This window comes from Thunnus maccoyii, chromosome 11 (assembly GCF_910596095.1).
Source record: "Thunnus maccoyii chromosome 11, fThuMac1.1, whole genome shotgun sequence".
In the NCBI taxonomy this organism is placed as follows: domain Eukaryota; kingdom Metazoa; phylum Chordata; class Actinopteri; order Scombriformes; family Scombridae; genus Thunnus; species Thunnus maccoyii.
In genome coordinates, this window is record NC_056543.1 from 31264743 (window position 1) to 31281282 (window position 16540).

Here is a 16540-nt window from a genome sequence, read left to right on the forward strand (position 1 = left end):
TGTTGTGGAAATCAGCAACTGACTGCATGAGATTTGACTGAAGAATTTGAATATGCAAATCCAGGGGAGCACAGCTCGTGACCTGGAATTAATTTAGTCCGAGAACAACTGCGTCACCCTGCAGTCACGTTGTGTCTGTGGATGAAAGACGACTCCCATCAAAGAGAGACAGGAACTGGGGGAAAATGAAGGGGAAGAGGGCATCATTCATAGTTGGATCTTCCTGTAGCACATCATCTTTTACTTGTCGTTGCATCACCTTGCTCTCGGTGCCGCTCTGCAACTCTCAGATATTAGTCCATCTGAAGGTGTACTTTCTACCGGTTGAGTTATTCTTGTGTGGTGTTTCAAGAAGGTGATTTAAGACAACTAAAGTGCAGAAAAGCAACTTCACAAGTATTCATCTTCTTGGATTGTGATTGAGAAATTATGCCCTGCAGTATGGTTGGAGACTTAAAGGTAGAAGAATGAGAAAAAGTAGGAAGAGACATCCGTAGGTACTGTATGTCTCCATAGAAATGATGTTCAAACTTTGCATAAACTTAAAAATAATCTGCAAAAGAAAAATCAGGGTGCTATGAAAGCCAGGGATGCATCAAGAAGAGTATATAAGTGGGTGGATCAGGAAAGGAAATGATTCAGAAGAATGGCTATTTCATATTTGAAATTGTATTTATAAAAACATTATGTAGCCTAAAATGGTAGTAGGTTACAGGCTACTAGGCCATCTTCAAGGTCAAACAAGGACAAACAATTCTCAATTCTCAATAGACCACTAGCTGATGTAGTTGTAATGTTATACAGGAATGAATAATCATAACTTCAAAAGCAGATCATTTGATATTGATATGTGTCATTTTAAAAGCAGATTATCTCAAACCAAGGGTCATCTCAAGGGTTATCTCAAAAAAGGGCCATTTCAGTCGAGCACTAGACCTTACTGTAAACCACCCCTTAGAGTAAACTTGTATAAGAAAATGAGAGAATAATCATAATAATGGAAGCACAGCGCAGAGCAGCTGGATGAAAGGAGAGATCATTACATGGAGTGATGTGCCCTCGTATTTAAAAATAATTCCATCCAAAGTCTGACTAAAACTTAAACTAAAGCAAAGTAGTCTAAAATAAAGTCTAAATAAGTCACTTTCCACCACTGAGCATTTGACTGTTGTTCACTCAGACACTTTCATGCTGTGAGGAAAAGCTACTCTCTGTCAGTCTGCTCAGATCGATTAGCGACGGCTTCGACTGAACCAACTCAAAGGATGGTCCAAAAATGTGTGATTTTTAAATTACTCGTTTTTGTCAGTTGCTGAAAATAGTAAAATGATCAAATGATTGATATAGGCTGCTTAAATATAATCACCTGATTGCGGGGGGCTGTATGATGATAAGTTTATTTTTAAAGAGACAAAAATTGGGGTAGCAAAACCATCACTTTGCTCCCCCTAACTGAATAATGGGGATGCATTGGCTCCATTGCTCCATTGCTCAGGCGCCTATGGCAACCTGAATGTCTGTACCAACTTTCATGACCAGTAGTTGCTGAAATGCAGATATGTCAACCCCATTGCGGCACAGTAGGAAAAGTCAGGGGATCACCAAAATCAGTAGGATTTGTCCTCTGGGGACCATGAATGTATGTACAAAATTTCATGGCAATCCATCCAGTGGTTGTATACTGTAGACATCTCAGTCTGGACCAAAGTGGTGGGTTGACTGACAGATGTTGTCATCCACAGAGAAAAGCACCAGTAACTCCTCTGTCAGTCTGTCAGGTTAATCATTTCCATTAATCGCTTTTCACCTAAAGTGGCACTTATGACTAAATTGCTGTTTCATTTCACATCATTATTCAGTCTGATATTGTGTTCATGTTAGGCAGTTTCTGTTTGGGGGGGGGTTTCTGTTCTGCTCATACCAATCAGTAGACAGAGACATTGTTTGTAGTCGACACAGAAGCCGTGATAGTGTTCATCAAGAGCACTTAACTTAATGGTTTTCATGTCAAAGCATATATCAAATAGATATGCTGATTTCAGAGTGGTTATTTCTGTAGGTCACCTTTCAACAATCTGTACAGCTGTGTCCGTCTTATCCAAGCATTCTTAATCCCACCTACAATGCTCTGATTGGCTCGGTTGTTTCTCCAAACAGGTGAACAGCTTTCAGTGAGCACAATAGCAAACATATTGGAATTGCTGAAAATGAGATGTTAGTGGTGTGTCAGAGGTCTGGAACCAGGCTACATTGTCATGGTTTGTTGGCTGCCATTTTTATTTCCATTCTTTCTACTTTTGTAACATATTTTATTGCATCACTTCAATTTATAACATTATTACAGAACAAAACAAAGAAAAATTCAATTCTTTTGTTTGCCCTAGCGCACTTGCAACCGCATCCTTTTCTACCACATCCGATTGTGTTTTCACCATATTGTGAAACGCTTCAGATTTCACATTAGTTCCACTTTGCTCTGAACTGGTGTGTGTTTTTGTTTGTCTCCTTAAGAAGATTGGTGTGTGCTGTGATGGGAGTGGAGGGGCTGCTGGGACATCTGGCTAACTGACTGTAAGCTGCTGTATTACTCCCAATTAAGAGTCATTAAGACCCCAATTATAGTCACCACCCTCCAGTTCACACACACACACGGCACAGAGTCACACACATACAGACACACACCAGGGGTCTACCACTAGGCTAGGCTAGTTTTTTCAACACTGCTCAGAGGAGGTCAGTGCAGTTTTATAGGTTCAGTGGAGACTCATCTGTGTTTTAAACTCTTTTAAACTCCTCTGCTTGAATATTTTGAAGATATTTTGAAATCAAATAGATTTTAGTTTTTAGAAGTATAGTTGATGTTTTAATTGTCCTTCTCATAGTGGGGCAGGTCAAGTCTCTGCAACCACATTGTCAAAGGGGTTTTTGTGATGTAAATTTCTGTATCTGGCCATGTGACAGCTGCATACAGCCCAACATTTATTACAGCTGCCACTACAAATGTATAAACAACCAATGCAGTGTATATTAACCACGTGTCTGTTTTGGAGCATAAGTTCAGAGTGTCATTAGCACTATGTCAAAAAATACAGCTCCACGTATTTCAATAAGGGGTCCTGATGCTGCATGAGACACAGGCAAAATAAAACACTCAGTCGTCAGCAAAAATGCAGAACTTGGCTCAACTCAATGCAACATCATCCAGCAACGCACTGTGTCGGCCAATCACATATGTGCAAGTACACATTCCTGATAGCTTACCTGACCCATAAAAAAGATATGAGTAAATATAAATATAACTTCCCACAGTATTATAATCCACTGGGCTGCATTTTGATGTGTGATAAGCTATCAAACTGGACTTTCTGGATAATTTTTCATCTTCTCACTGGTACCTGTAGGAATATGCCCACACCAGCAAACCCTTTTATGTGTGTTTTATTACTTAATTTTAGCACCAGCCTGTGTCCATACTATGACATATTAAAGAGCAGTGTAGTATCAGTTTGTGGCTCTCTCCACATGAAGATATTAACTATTAGATAATAACTAAAGGACATTTTCATCTAAATTTGAAGGTGTCTCATACCTACAGTGGATGTATGGAAAATTATTGAACTGTTTTGAAGTAGCTCAATGAAAGAAAATGATTTTATCTTATTTTTATTCATAATTGCATTATTATTAGTGCTAATATTGCCTTTATTGGGGTGTATGATTTTGGTGGAAAGCCAGATTTGATGCTTAATCTGCTGACCTCTAAAATGCATATTCACACACAGAAACACACGCACATACAGGTACTTACACAAGACAGTCTGCTCCTACTCACTACACACACACACACCTCTAACTAAACTCTCCGGTCCTGAATACACACACACACACACACACACACACACACACACACAGCTGGAAGGCTTTCTATCATGGAGAGATAACTACAGGCTGAGAACAATAGACCATCTCTTCTCCCATCTGGTGAACTGGGGGATGAAACTTCATTTACATTTCAGATCCCACCACCTCAGGGTGTGTGTGTGTGTGTGTGTGTGTGTGTGTGTGTGTGTGTGTGTGTGTGTGCGTGCATGTGCGTGTGTGGGCAAGGGGGTGGTGATGGTGATAGAGGGAACAAAACGAGACTCATTTCAGGGTGAATTTGGGATTATGAATTAACATGCCGCAGTGCTGAAAGACTTCATTTACAGCTAATTGAGTGTATTGGCTCATTGAAATGGCTGTTGTGTTAAAACTGGTCTGCCTGCCCGGCCCCTGGGCTCTGTGTGTGAGTAGGAGGGTGTGCATGTATTTATAAAAGCCAAAGGTGTAAACCTGTATATTAGTGAACAGCTGTAGCTTAGACGTGGGAAATTAGATGTAGACACGATAATAAAATGTGACACCTTCTCCTCTCTCTCTTTCTCTGTCTCTCAGGTGAGAAGCCCTATAAGTGCTCATGGGAGGGCTGCGAATGGCGTTTTGCCCGAAGTGATGAGTTGACACGGCACTACCGCAAACACACCGGAGCAAAGCCATTCAAGTGCAACCACTGCGACAGGTAAACACACACACACATACATCCGGTGTATTCAATGACAAAAAAAGACAACACACAGAAATGGGATTTGGTCAGCCAGTGCATCAAATAAATGGCCAGTTGTTGTCTACAATAGGGCTGCAACAAACTGTTTGTTTGTTTTTTAAGGTGTAATAATTTGCTGATTGTGTGAATATTTATTCAATAAATTTGGGGGAAAAAATTTGGGCATAAATTGATTAATTAGCTCATTTTGTGAGAGACTGCTGCATCTGTCTTATCATTATCCTTATGCAAGCATGATTACTGGGTTCAATAGCAGTCGAGATGTAAGCAGGCTGCATAAAAGTATTAAATAAAATCAGCCACACAAGTGTCTCCAAGCAGCCCAGAGAACCTTAATTCTTGGTCACTCAGACTGGACCCGTCAACAAAGACAGGCTAGAAAAAGTGAACAATGGCCATCACAATTTCCCAGAGCTCAAGGTGATGTTTTCAATTTTATTGTTTTGTCCGAGTCCAAAACTCAGAGAGATTCCGTTTACAATTGTATTAAACTGAGAAAAGCAGCAAATCCTCATTTGAGAAACTGGGACTAAAGACTTAAACATTTTTGCTTGATAAATTATTTAAACAGTCAATTATTGATTAATGGTTTAAGCACTAGTCGACATTTCATCAGAGTCTGACAGTTTTAACGATTACATAAATACCTGAACGAATGAAATTTGCATATTTGGTGTCTTACCCAGAGTCTAGTGAGAGATCTTTATATTGGATGCACAGTTTCATCTCTGTGAGTCCAAACAGCAATTAGCCTAGCTTAGGAAGACTAAACGCAGGTGGAAACTAGTCTAAAGTAAACAAACACACAAACAAAAATGCACCTTCCAATGACTTCAAAATTATCCTATTCACAAGTTTTGTCTTGGTAGTAAGCAAGCTAGCCACCATCACGTCCAAGTTTTGTTCCGACTCTGCTTTCAAATTTGGTAACATTAATAATAAGCTGTCTTGAAACTTTCTCCATAACTGATTGACAGTGAGAAGTCTTCTCTGTTTGACAGCTGTTTGGATGTATAAATAGGAATGCTCAGACATTCTAACAGGAGATAAATAAGAAGATAGAAAGTAGTTTCATCTTGATGTGTGCAGTAGAGTAATAAGTCTAGGGCGTATAGTGTAAAAATAATGGATGTGGTCACCATGACGTCACCTATTGGTTTAAGGACTCCCATTTTGAAGCCCTGAGTTTGGCATTTTGACCGTCACCATCTTGGATTTTTGGAGCCAGAAGTGACCATATTTGGATGAGAGGGTGGAGCTAACCTTAACGGTAACTGCTAGCTCGGTTAGCACAGTTTATTTACAGTCTATGGTTAACTGTGATAATGCTAATACTGATTTTCACGAGCAAAAAACAGGTTTAAAACCATTCAAACAAAATGTACTTACCAGAAAAATTGAAGATCCGACTCCTTAGAAGGTCTTTTAGCACAACCAAACACTTAACAAGACTTTTTTACGTGACCAAAATGTTTCATGTTCATGTTTCATGAACTGAAATACACTGAAATAGAAACAGCTACGCCTATACTCTGTGAATCTGGGATTATCCATGGTTACGTTACGTAACCAACGTTGTTGCCATGGTAGAAACTTGCCTGTGATGGCACTCACCTGTCACTCAAAGCAGCCACACCCTTAATTATGCATAACTTTAAGCCTTAATAAAATTTAAACAGGTGAGTTATTTAAAAATTCACCCCCCATGTAGTTGTCATGAAAGGGGAAATTAGCTAAAACTGTTTTGTGTACCAGGCTGTAAACATGTTTATTTCTGCTGTAAAGTTGGGCATTTTAACATGGGGGTCTTGACTCGCTTTTGGAGCCAGTCTCATGTGACCATTCGAGGTACTGCAGTTTTTGGCACTTTCGCGTTGGCTTCATTTTTCAGCCCCAGAGGTTGCCACTTGAGCTGCGTACATAAAGAGCTCTGGTGAGTTCACATCTGCCAGGATAGTGAAGGTTCAAGACTGTAGCTTATAGTGGAGTCAGTTATTGATAAGGAATGTTATTATCTTAAATTAAGTTAGTTCCTAATGGATTCATATTTGGCAGACAGGGCATGCAAGGCATTTGTTATTTCATTTCAATCCAGAACTGGATTGGAAAATTAACAGTGTTCAGGTCAGGCAATCTGATTTTAAGATCTAAGATTTTAATCATTCATCCTGCATCTGATTTTTTTCATCGACTCACATCTGATGCAAGTTGACCTCAGTGGGAAAAAGGTGTGTGTGTGTGCGTGTGTGTGTCTCAAACTAAAACCAAACTGAATGTCTTCATGGACAAAAGCCAGGGAAGTCTTTGTGAGTCTGTAGAGTGCTACATGGTTTCTGTTTGGTGTTTGGACCCCAAGTTAGCGAGAGAGAGAGAGAGAGAGAGAGAGAGAGTGTGTGCGTGTGTGTGTTCTGTGCTTACTCATGCCCTGCGCTGGCAGTTAAATGGATTCTGGCTATTGGCAGACTGGTCACAGCTAATTGAGTGGCACCAGATGCCAGCTCCACTTTAACATACACTCTCCCTGTATGTGTGAGTGCCTGTACTACCTTCCCAATGAACAACCCACACACAAACACACTCTTTGCCCTAGAGACAGTGTAATTGGCTGTTGTGGGTTCCCTCTACTTTGGGTTTTAGACATAAAACCCTCCAGAAACCTGCTGGAAGCTTCTAATCCTGGCTGAGAGCTGGGACTGCATTAGCTCCTTTCTGGCACACACGATCACATACACAAACACAGTATGTAGAGACACAACACACACATGCATACAGAACAGAAAGACGTAGAGATGCAAAGTCATATTGACTCATACAAACATTAAAATGTTCAGATGTAACAACAACACACTTGGGAACAGAGTATCAAAGTGGGAGAAGTTATTTTGGGCATCCAGGGATTCTGAGGTGAAACTTGCATTGGTTTTCTGGATTGACAATGTTGGAGACTGACAGTTGGAGCACTTCAAGGCTTGGATGGACATGAAAATCTCCACTGTATAATCCTCAGTACAAAAGACTAAGTGTGGTAGAAAATATCTGGTTCTTTGGTTAAGAAACAGTGGAGGGTACAAGCTTGTTGACATAAAAACTTAAGGGAAAAAAGAAAACTACAACTCCCATGGAGCATTTTGTCGAGACAAAATTTATTAACTGACCAATGTCAATCTACAACATAGTTTAAGATTAGGCCTGGTCTGAGTTACAATTAATCAGAATGAATTATATATTAGTTGTAATTCATTCAAACGTGAAGAAGATGGAAGATATTTGAAAAATCTGTTTCAGCCTTTATCAGATCATGTTGTTTCACGTTTCTGCTATTTTCCTTAAAGCTTTTTGACATAAAAATTACAAAGTGGATGGAAACAAGCTAAAAAATCTTTACAGTAGTACACGCACACATCTGTGGTGGGTGGAGCCCACCAAATATTACCATAAGAATAGCAAAAAACACACACACACACACACACACGGCAGTCTGTCATTAATCCTGCCTAATCAAGCAGGGACCCCCTGATGTTTCCATGGAGCTGGAAGAAGGAAGAGTGATGAGGAGGACAAAAAAAGAAGTGAAGAGGAGAAGAAGGGAGAGTTTAGAGGAGGAGAAGAGGAGGATGGGAAGGAGGAGGATCGGGGTGGTACCAGCTGGTCTGGCTACTCCGCCCCCCCAACAGTGACAGTAACTGGCATGGCCATCTGTCCAGTCAGCCAGACACACACACACACACACACACACATACACACACACACAGATGAGGTGAAGGTGTACAGTAGGTACCAGCTGAGGGCCGAGGGGAAATACAAATAGTTCAGTTTTACTCTCACATCATGTTCACACTAATGCTCAAGAATCTGAAATTTTGCGTGAATTTATAAGTCAAAGATGTTCTGTCCAGCTTTAAGTTTTTGACTAGTTTTCTAAAATCTCACTGTCCACACTGAAACACTAAACAACATGAAAACAGTTTCATCTATTATTCTTCCCTGACTTGACCTGATTGAGAAACACTGAAAGTTTTTTTTTTTGGAAGACTTGAACAACATAACTTTTGTTTTAAAGGCATTTCAATGACTATGTTCTTGGCAAAAGCTGTGCAAAATACAGCATGTCACAAAGTGAAATCCTTTATATACTCTACACGAGGGATGTGCAGAGAGCCCAGTATTTGTATTTGTATCTATATTTGTTGAGGCAGCAAAATTATTTATATTTGTATTTGTATTCGAATAAATCGAAAAAATTTTAAGGAAATTTGTAAAAATCCAGTTTTTGTTTTTATTACGCTTTTAATTTTAGGATATTAAAGTGTTAAAATAACTGTTTATTTATAAACTATTTTACAAAGGAGGTCCCCACACCAGGTCTTGAACTTGAGTCTCCCAGATCATAGACGACTGTGCTGAACACTGAGTTAAAACCAAGCACATTGCAAATGTGCAGCCAGACCTCTACTTATTTATACACCCGTAACACAGAAACAGCACAGTGTGTAACGTATAGAGAAGAACTTCAAAGGCGATTCTTTGTTTGCGCTTTTCATTTATTGCCTATTTTTTAAAACCTACCTTTGTGGAGAGGAGAGGGGGAACATTTTATGAGGTGTAAAGTAACTCCAAATAGTAACATACTTTCTGTTTCATTTTAAAATCATCAGCAGATGGAGGTGGGGAGACAAACAACAGCTCATATGTACATGCTGTATCAGCTAACTGCTCAGTAGCATCAATAAGGCTAAATTGACATTTTGTAATCTGGAAGGTGTCTTTGACAGAGTTCTGCTTGAAGCTGACTGGATTCTACTTAAAGGCCCCATGAAACGGAAGTTAGAACGTCTTTAGCTTCTGTACTGTGACGTATTTCCCAGTGAATGTTTGAGCAGTGTACAGTTACAAGAGGGATTTAAATCAAATCCCTCACATTTGATTGGACCTCTAAAAAGTGTGCAGGGCTTTGAGTTTGAGTTGGAGTTTAAGTTTGAGTTTAAGTGCGGTTTTATTTGACCGATGTGACTACTACTAGGGATGTGCAGAGGGCCCGGTATTTGTTTTTGTATCTGTATTTGTTGAGGCAGCAAAATTATTTGTATTTGTATTTGTATTAAAATAAAGGTGGAAAGAGGCTTAAAAATCCTATTTTTGTTTTTATTAGGCTTTTAATTTTAGAAATTTAAAGTGTTACGATAAGTGTTCATGAAGCTTGTTCATGAAGCATGTGTCAGAAGGCTCAGCTTTATCTCTGGGGAACACCCCCAACTCTGGGAGTGATGTCCAAATTAAGAAATGTGCATCATGTAGCAGGTGGATGTGACTCCCCTCATTGAGGCCTGCTGACAGACGTACCAGCAGAGCAGGGGACAGAGACTGAGATAGTCATGTAACCGACCTGCACGCTGGTATTTGACTTGTTTTTTTGTTTTTTTTTCCGAAAACAAATCATTTTTAAAATATTTTTATGAAACAAATATTCGTAAAAACCCCACTATTTGTGCTTTGCCGAATAACGTATTTGTATTCGGGTGCAGGGATTGAGTGCAGGATGAATCATCAAACATTTGAAACTGTTTTATAGAAAGAGAAAAGAAAGAGATTCTGATGTAAAAACACTCTGATACTGATTTTTTGACATATATTTGGCATATAACAAGGGATCAATGAACAATTAACACAGGGACACAGGATTAAACTTAAAATTCATAATTTGTATGGTTCGATGTGAGGTTGCTTTTCCTCCTTGCACCAACGTTTTTCCTCTGTTTTCTGCAGGATATGAGGATAGAAATGAGGAAAATGAATCACATGTGAATCTGCTCTTGAGAGACAGCAGATTCTGCTGCAGCATGACAAACTTCATATTGTACCTTTGAGTGTTCAGCTCTGTCAACTAGCATCTGGATAGAACAACAGCCCCCATAAACACACACACACATACACACACACACACACACAAAGAATAGCCTTGACTAATTAATAATGAATAAAGCCTCTGGCAAATTGAATTTTTAATTTCTCATTTTATTCTTGCCAACATTTTGTTTTGCCTCTCCTTTACTCATATCATTTGTGATTAATTTTATTGTGCATGTTCAGCTCTAATGTCCTCACAATGGAGTAATACAATTAAAATACTTGTGATATTGCGATTCTTATATTATACATCACCAGCAGCTGGTTTTATGTCTTACTCTCCCACCAGGTGCAGTCGCTGCAGAGTTAAATGGCCCGGCATCAGAAAGCACTGCCAGCCTGTCTGCAATAATGTCCATGTTCATGATGCATATCTAATTAGTTTCTACAATAGAATTTTACTCCGAGCTTGAGGACTGACTGCAGAGCTGTGGCGGTCTGGCTGTGATTTATGGTGGTGTTTGAGTTGTATTTAGGAAATCACTGAGCCTGAATTGGCCCGTATTCGTCTTTATGTCTGGGTTTCACTGGTGTGACATAATGAAGTAAGACGACTGAAATTCACAAATGAAGTGGTAAAAAATCTCTATAGTTCTCTGCATCATTAAGTTTGTGTGTTTAAGCCACAAGCTCTGTCTGCCTCACTCTGTCTGTCTGTCCTACTTGTTGAAATAACACTAACTTTAGTTTTTCCTGTAGACTAGTGCTCATTCAGTTTAATACGACTGTAGAAACTAATTTCTGAGCAAGTATTTTTTAGGATTTGTCTGATACCTTAGTGGAGCTTATCAGTATTTTGAAGTTAAGTATCTACATCTCCGCCAGCACAAACTAAATCGGGTGAGGTGGAGTCATATTGATTGAGTTAGCATTAAAAGCTGAAGTTAGCACGTCTAATATCAGTGTTTAGTCTTTGTGAGACGCTGTGAGCTGATACTTTTCATTATCAACAATCATTTCTTAGTTAGCTAATAAATTTGGTGCCGGATGTGTGAAGCATTCCCAGCAACTACACATAGCCAGCCAGTGGGAATTTCAAGGGACCTGGGAGCATAGAGAGATCCCATGAATTACACTGAACCAGTGGGTATTTCAGGGGGCTGGAAGTGTGGCCCATTCCCAGCAAATACACAGAGCCGGTGGCAGTGATCAGCAATTTAACATGTCATTAAATTATCAGTTGCATATGTTTGTCTAAGCTGCTTTCTCATTTTTATTTGTACATAAAATATTTTTAAATTTCCTTTCTTCTCTCCTGTGTCCCATTTGCTGCTGCACCTGCTCAGTTTTCACACGAGCATTGATGAAATTCTATCTGTATTTTTTCATGTATATTCCAGTTTCAGATGTCAGATGAACAGCTCTGACATCGTTTCTTCGTCTCTTTCTGCAGGTGTTTCTCTCGGTCGGACCACCTGGCCCTGCACATGAAGAGGCACATCTGAGGGCAAAAAGAAAAGGCAAAGGAGAGGAGAAGAAGAGAGAGGAGGAGGAAGAGGAATAGGAGAAGAGATAGGAGGAGAGAGGGATGGGCAGTCGAGCTACCAACCGCCCGCCTCGTTCACCCCGTCCATACACAAGTCGGACGCCTGCAGGCCAACGCATCCATCCAAGGATGGACCCATCAGACGGGGATCGGAGGAAAACGAGGAGTAGCTAGAATGTTGTTTTTCTTTAAAATTACACACTCACACACTCGCAATAGTGAACACTTCACACACCCGTCTTTGAATGCATCATCCTGGTGAGCCCCGGCCGCTCTCATGCGGCTCTGGGGACTTGGACACTGCCAAACCAAAATATACTTAACTTGCTTGATGAAACATTATGCTGCCTTTTTTCTTTCTCTGTATTCAGTGTGTTTTTACCATAAAAGTCACTTTGGGTGAGGAGATAGTTCAGTGGGGAAATTTTAAATATCCATATAGTCAGTTGTTAGTGCTTTACCGGCTTTTGAAATCAAATACTCAACTTTTTTTCTTTTTTTGATGTTTCTCATACACGGAACATAAGAAACCATCATCTGCTGCAGTCAGCTTCAGTAATCAATGTGAAGAAAACAACAATGCCAAATCTGCAGGAGAGAGACTTCTAGCATGGCTGACAATCGAACCCAGCGCTCGGGTGCTGGGTGTTTCAGTGCACCCATGGGACCTCGGTCAGCGGGTGCTGCTGCAGCTCTCAGGCTCTCCTCCAGTGGGTGTTTGCTTCTCTCAACTTCACTGAGACGCCTGCTGCCTCCGCAGGCCATCTGACAGAAATGCGCAGCGACACTTTCTTCCCTTTTTTTCTACTTAGAGGACGATAATTCTTCTTATTGTTGTTATTACAAAGAATGACACTTTGTTCTTTTCTCTCTTGGAGAAAATGTCTTAAAACTCACTGAATTGTGTTTGGGGGGAAAAAAAAACTGAAAATCTCAGATGACTTCAACAGAATGTGTGGGTTGAGAAGGAGAGCGTTGTTGGTCTTTGAATCCCTATGTGCTCCAACTCTGCTTCTGCAGTCTGTAAGCAACCAGTGGATGAAAAAAACTGAATCATACAAAACTCTCATAAAAGGGATTTTGTTTTGTTTTTTTGGACAAAAATAAAAGCAGAGAGCGGAGAGGTCTTCAGTTTTTCATGCTGCTCTTTCTGCCCCGCGATTCACTCCAGCTGAAAAACGTAACCCTGGCATGACCCTTCCTGGTCTTGCACTCTACCAGAGCCAGGCGGAGGACTCGCTAGAAACTGGAAACCTCTTTCTTTCTTTTTTTCCAAATGTCATCCTGGAGCGCTTTCACAGACAAGACATCTCATCTCCTTGGCAGCGCTGCAGGGTGGGAACGGAGGCTGAGGTTTTTTGGTTGTTCACATGGGACTAAAGAGGCCAACTGACCTCGGCGTGGTGTTGCCGAACAGACACGGTCACGTCAGCCTGGTCAAATTTGCCTGTTTTGCATCCATTGATTGCACTGACTTTTTTTTTTCAATGTTATCTGTGCTTTTTTTTCTACAGCAAAAAAAAAAATATGGAAAAAAGGAACACAAAGAAAAAAAATCATAAAAAGACTTGAAAAAAATACGACACAAAAACAATTCTGTCTCGCTCTACACATTGCATACAGAACAAGCACACATACTCTGTTAACACACACACACACACACACACACACACACACACACACACACACTGCCGTTTCTTTGCTGACAGCTCCTCTTGAGATAAGACTAATAAGATTTAGGAAAATAATTATTAAACTAATGAACAGAGTTGGAAAACAAAACACTGCATGGCAGGCTTTATTGCAAACACACACACACACACACACAAACACACTCTCTCTCTCTCTTTCTGGAATTACATGTTCTGCTCCCAAATCTTTTTTCACAGTAGGAATTTAGCAACTGTTGTTTAGTAGAAGAGTATCTTAGCTCTCGGCTGGAGGTAACAAACGATTCCAAATCCTTTGAAGTGAGAAATCAGCTTGTTCTCAGTTCCAACAATCACCCACATATCCCTCGCTACAGTTTGTGCCTCTCATTTAATCAGCATTTTTTTTTTTTTACTTCTGAGACTTCTTGTTACATTATTGGTTTGAATTGAGCATATGAGCCAGTGTCTTCATCATAAATAAATAGAAATAAAACAGTTGCAGAACCTCTTTTAAGAAAAACATAATCCTCAAAGACGCTGCTTCCCTGCCTCTCATGTACAATGAATTTGAATGTTTTCAAGCTGAATCCCAAACAACCAGAATCATTATCATATTAATTTCCCTTAAAAACCTGGTAAATCAACTTTCCAAACATGGAAAAGTTCTGAAAAATGACAAAATGACAGTGAGTTGTGCTTGAAATCAGGTTGTCATTGGGATCACAAGCTCCTCAATCTGTTTGGTGTCCCCATAGCCATTTAGAAATATTTTTATGTTGATAAAATGATTTCCATGAGTAGGATTAAGAACACTTGTTAAATGTTCAACTGGAAGTCACTGAACACTGTCTTATTGTCCTATTTCACCAGAATTTATCTTAGTGCTATTTTGTACATAATTCAATAATTTGATCTGAATCATCACAAAGTAAATCTCTGTGGAGGTTTTGTGCCAATTTTAACTTTGGCATGCAAATTTGCAAAATAAATCAATCAATCTCATTGCCAAAAGTCAATGTTCAGACCGAAAACATCCCTGCATGAAAACAAAGTAAGGGGCTGCATTGGTGTTGTTTAAGGTACCGCTGAGACAATGAAATACAATCCAGGAAGCTGAGTTGGAGCTACAGATGAATGTGTTTAAAGGTTTGTCAGATGCCAAAACACCACACAGACGAGATTTTACAACTCTGGAAAGTTATCACCGCGGCAACAGTTTTATCTTTAGACATAAGAGAAACAGTCGAATGTGAAGAACTAGAAAGTAATCCACCAGGAATGTGAGCCTGCGTGTACATTTTTTATGCAGAGCTAATGTCGGTCTGAACGCCCCCTAACAGTTGTCATAACTGCAACAAAGCATTAAGGAATCTTGCTTTGCCACTTCCTGTGTTGAGGATTATGTCTTCCAAAAGACAGCAAGCATGTTAAATCATCTGCTAGCTATTCAAAGTTACACTTTATGTTTGATGAAAACACTGGCTTGTATCTTTGACCCAAATACAATCATTAACACTAAAATCTCTAATGTAAAAAATGATGCTTTGGAAACATGAGAGGTGCAAAGTGGATCGAGCACATATCCGGGTGAATATGCTTTGCTGGATTGTTGCAGGAAAAATAAACTTGCCTTGCAATCAGGGCACTACTGATACCACCAACATCAACACCGCTGCTCCATCCGCCCACCACCATCCGTATGCCCTGTAGCACATGCAAGCAGTCTAATATTCACTGCTGCTGACTGGTGCGACTGGGTTAGGGTGCAGGGTTCCTGAAGCTGGCGGGGGATTTCACATCCCAGCGTGGCCAGTCATCGTGCCAGTCGGCCTTGCCAGCCTCCATTAGGTGAAACAGTGAAAACATTCCCCTTCAGGGGGGTTTATGGTGCAGCTTCGAACAATCGATACCAAAAACCTCCAGCATGGAACTGCCCTTTAGCCACGGGCAGAGTCTCCCTGGTCAGGAGAGATTGGCGGGAGACCGCCTCCATATGAGGCCTCTGTATCCAGCGGCAGCTTTCTCTACTAACTCTCTCTTTCTGCTAAATATGACGTAAAGCAACCCACGTTTGAGATGAATCCAGTGTTTCATATTGATTTCATTTCATTGTTATCAGTTTCTGTTACAAAAGCTGTATTGATGGTTGTTTTCATCAGCTTGGATGATGCAAAGTCATGCCAAAATGTTGAGACATGCAAAGGGATGTAGAAGGAGCCCTCCTATACAGGAAGTACAATCACAGAGGGATGGGTATCGTAGCACTTTTGTGAGGCTTTTGATGGCATGCATGTGTGTGTGTGTGTGTGTGTGTGTGTGTGTGTGTGTGTGGTGTGTGTGCGTGCGTGTGTGTGTGTGTGTGTGTGTGTGTGTGTGTGTGTGTGTGTGTGTGTGTGTGTGTGTGTGTCCATTAAGCATACTGTGAGGGAAGCAGTTATTCAGCAAAAGTGGTGATAACTGATTTTTAACTGCTGAACAGTTGTGCAACCATGTAGAAGAAAAGTTTGTTGGTACATTTGCTGTTGGGAAATGTTTTTAATGTAAGCAATGGCTGACAATGTGTTTGATATGCTTTGTTTAGACCTTTGATTCATTCATTCATACATTCATACAAGGAGCTCGATGACTTGAGTCAAATTAAAGAGATGCAAACTCGAACACCGAAGTCTCCAGCTGGAGTGTATTAAAGCTCTCTGCTAGACTGGTTTATGTTCCGTTTACTGGTGGACACTTCAGGCTCATCATTTATGTCTTTTTTTTTCAATCCAAATTTATGGAGTGTTTCTTCTGATTATTTAAAAAAAAAAAAAGGTGAAAATTTGATTTAAAAAATTATTATCCAAAAATGGTTAAAAATCATATTTTAAAAACACCATTCACAGCACAAACCATTAA

General features: G+C 40.0%; 1 protein-coding gene across 1 annotated transcript in view; it reads left to right on the forward strand.

Moving 5' to 3' along the window:
* The window catches only part of klf7b (Kruppel-like factor 7b), a 70280-nt gene extending 53977 nt beyond the window's left edge, over positions 1-16303 (forward strand). The window contains exons 3-4 of the mRNA XM_042426270.1: positions 4435-4558; positions 11901-16303. Coding sequence (XP_042282204.1) covers positions 4435-4558; positions 11901-11952 — 176 coding nt within the window. The 3' untranslated portion in view covers positions 11953-16303. The remainder of the gene's footprint in view (positions 1-4434; positions 4559-11900) is intronic.
* Positions 16304-16540: the final 237 nt, after the last annotated feature.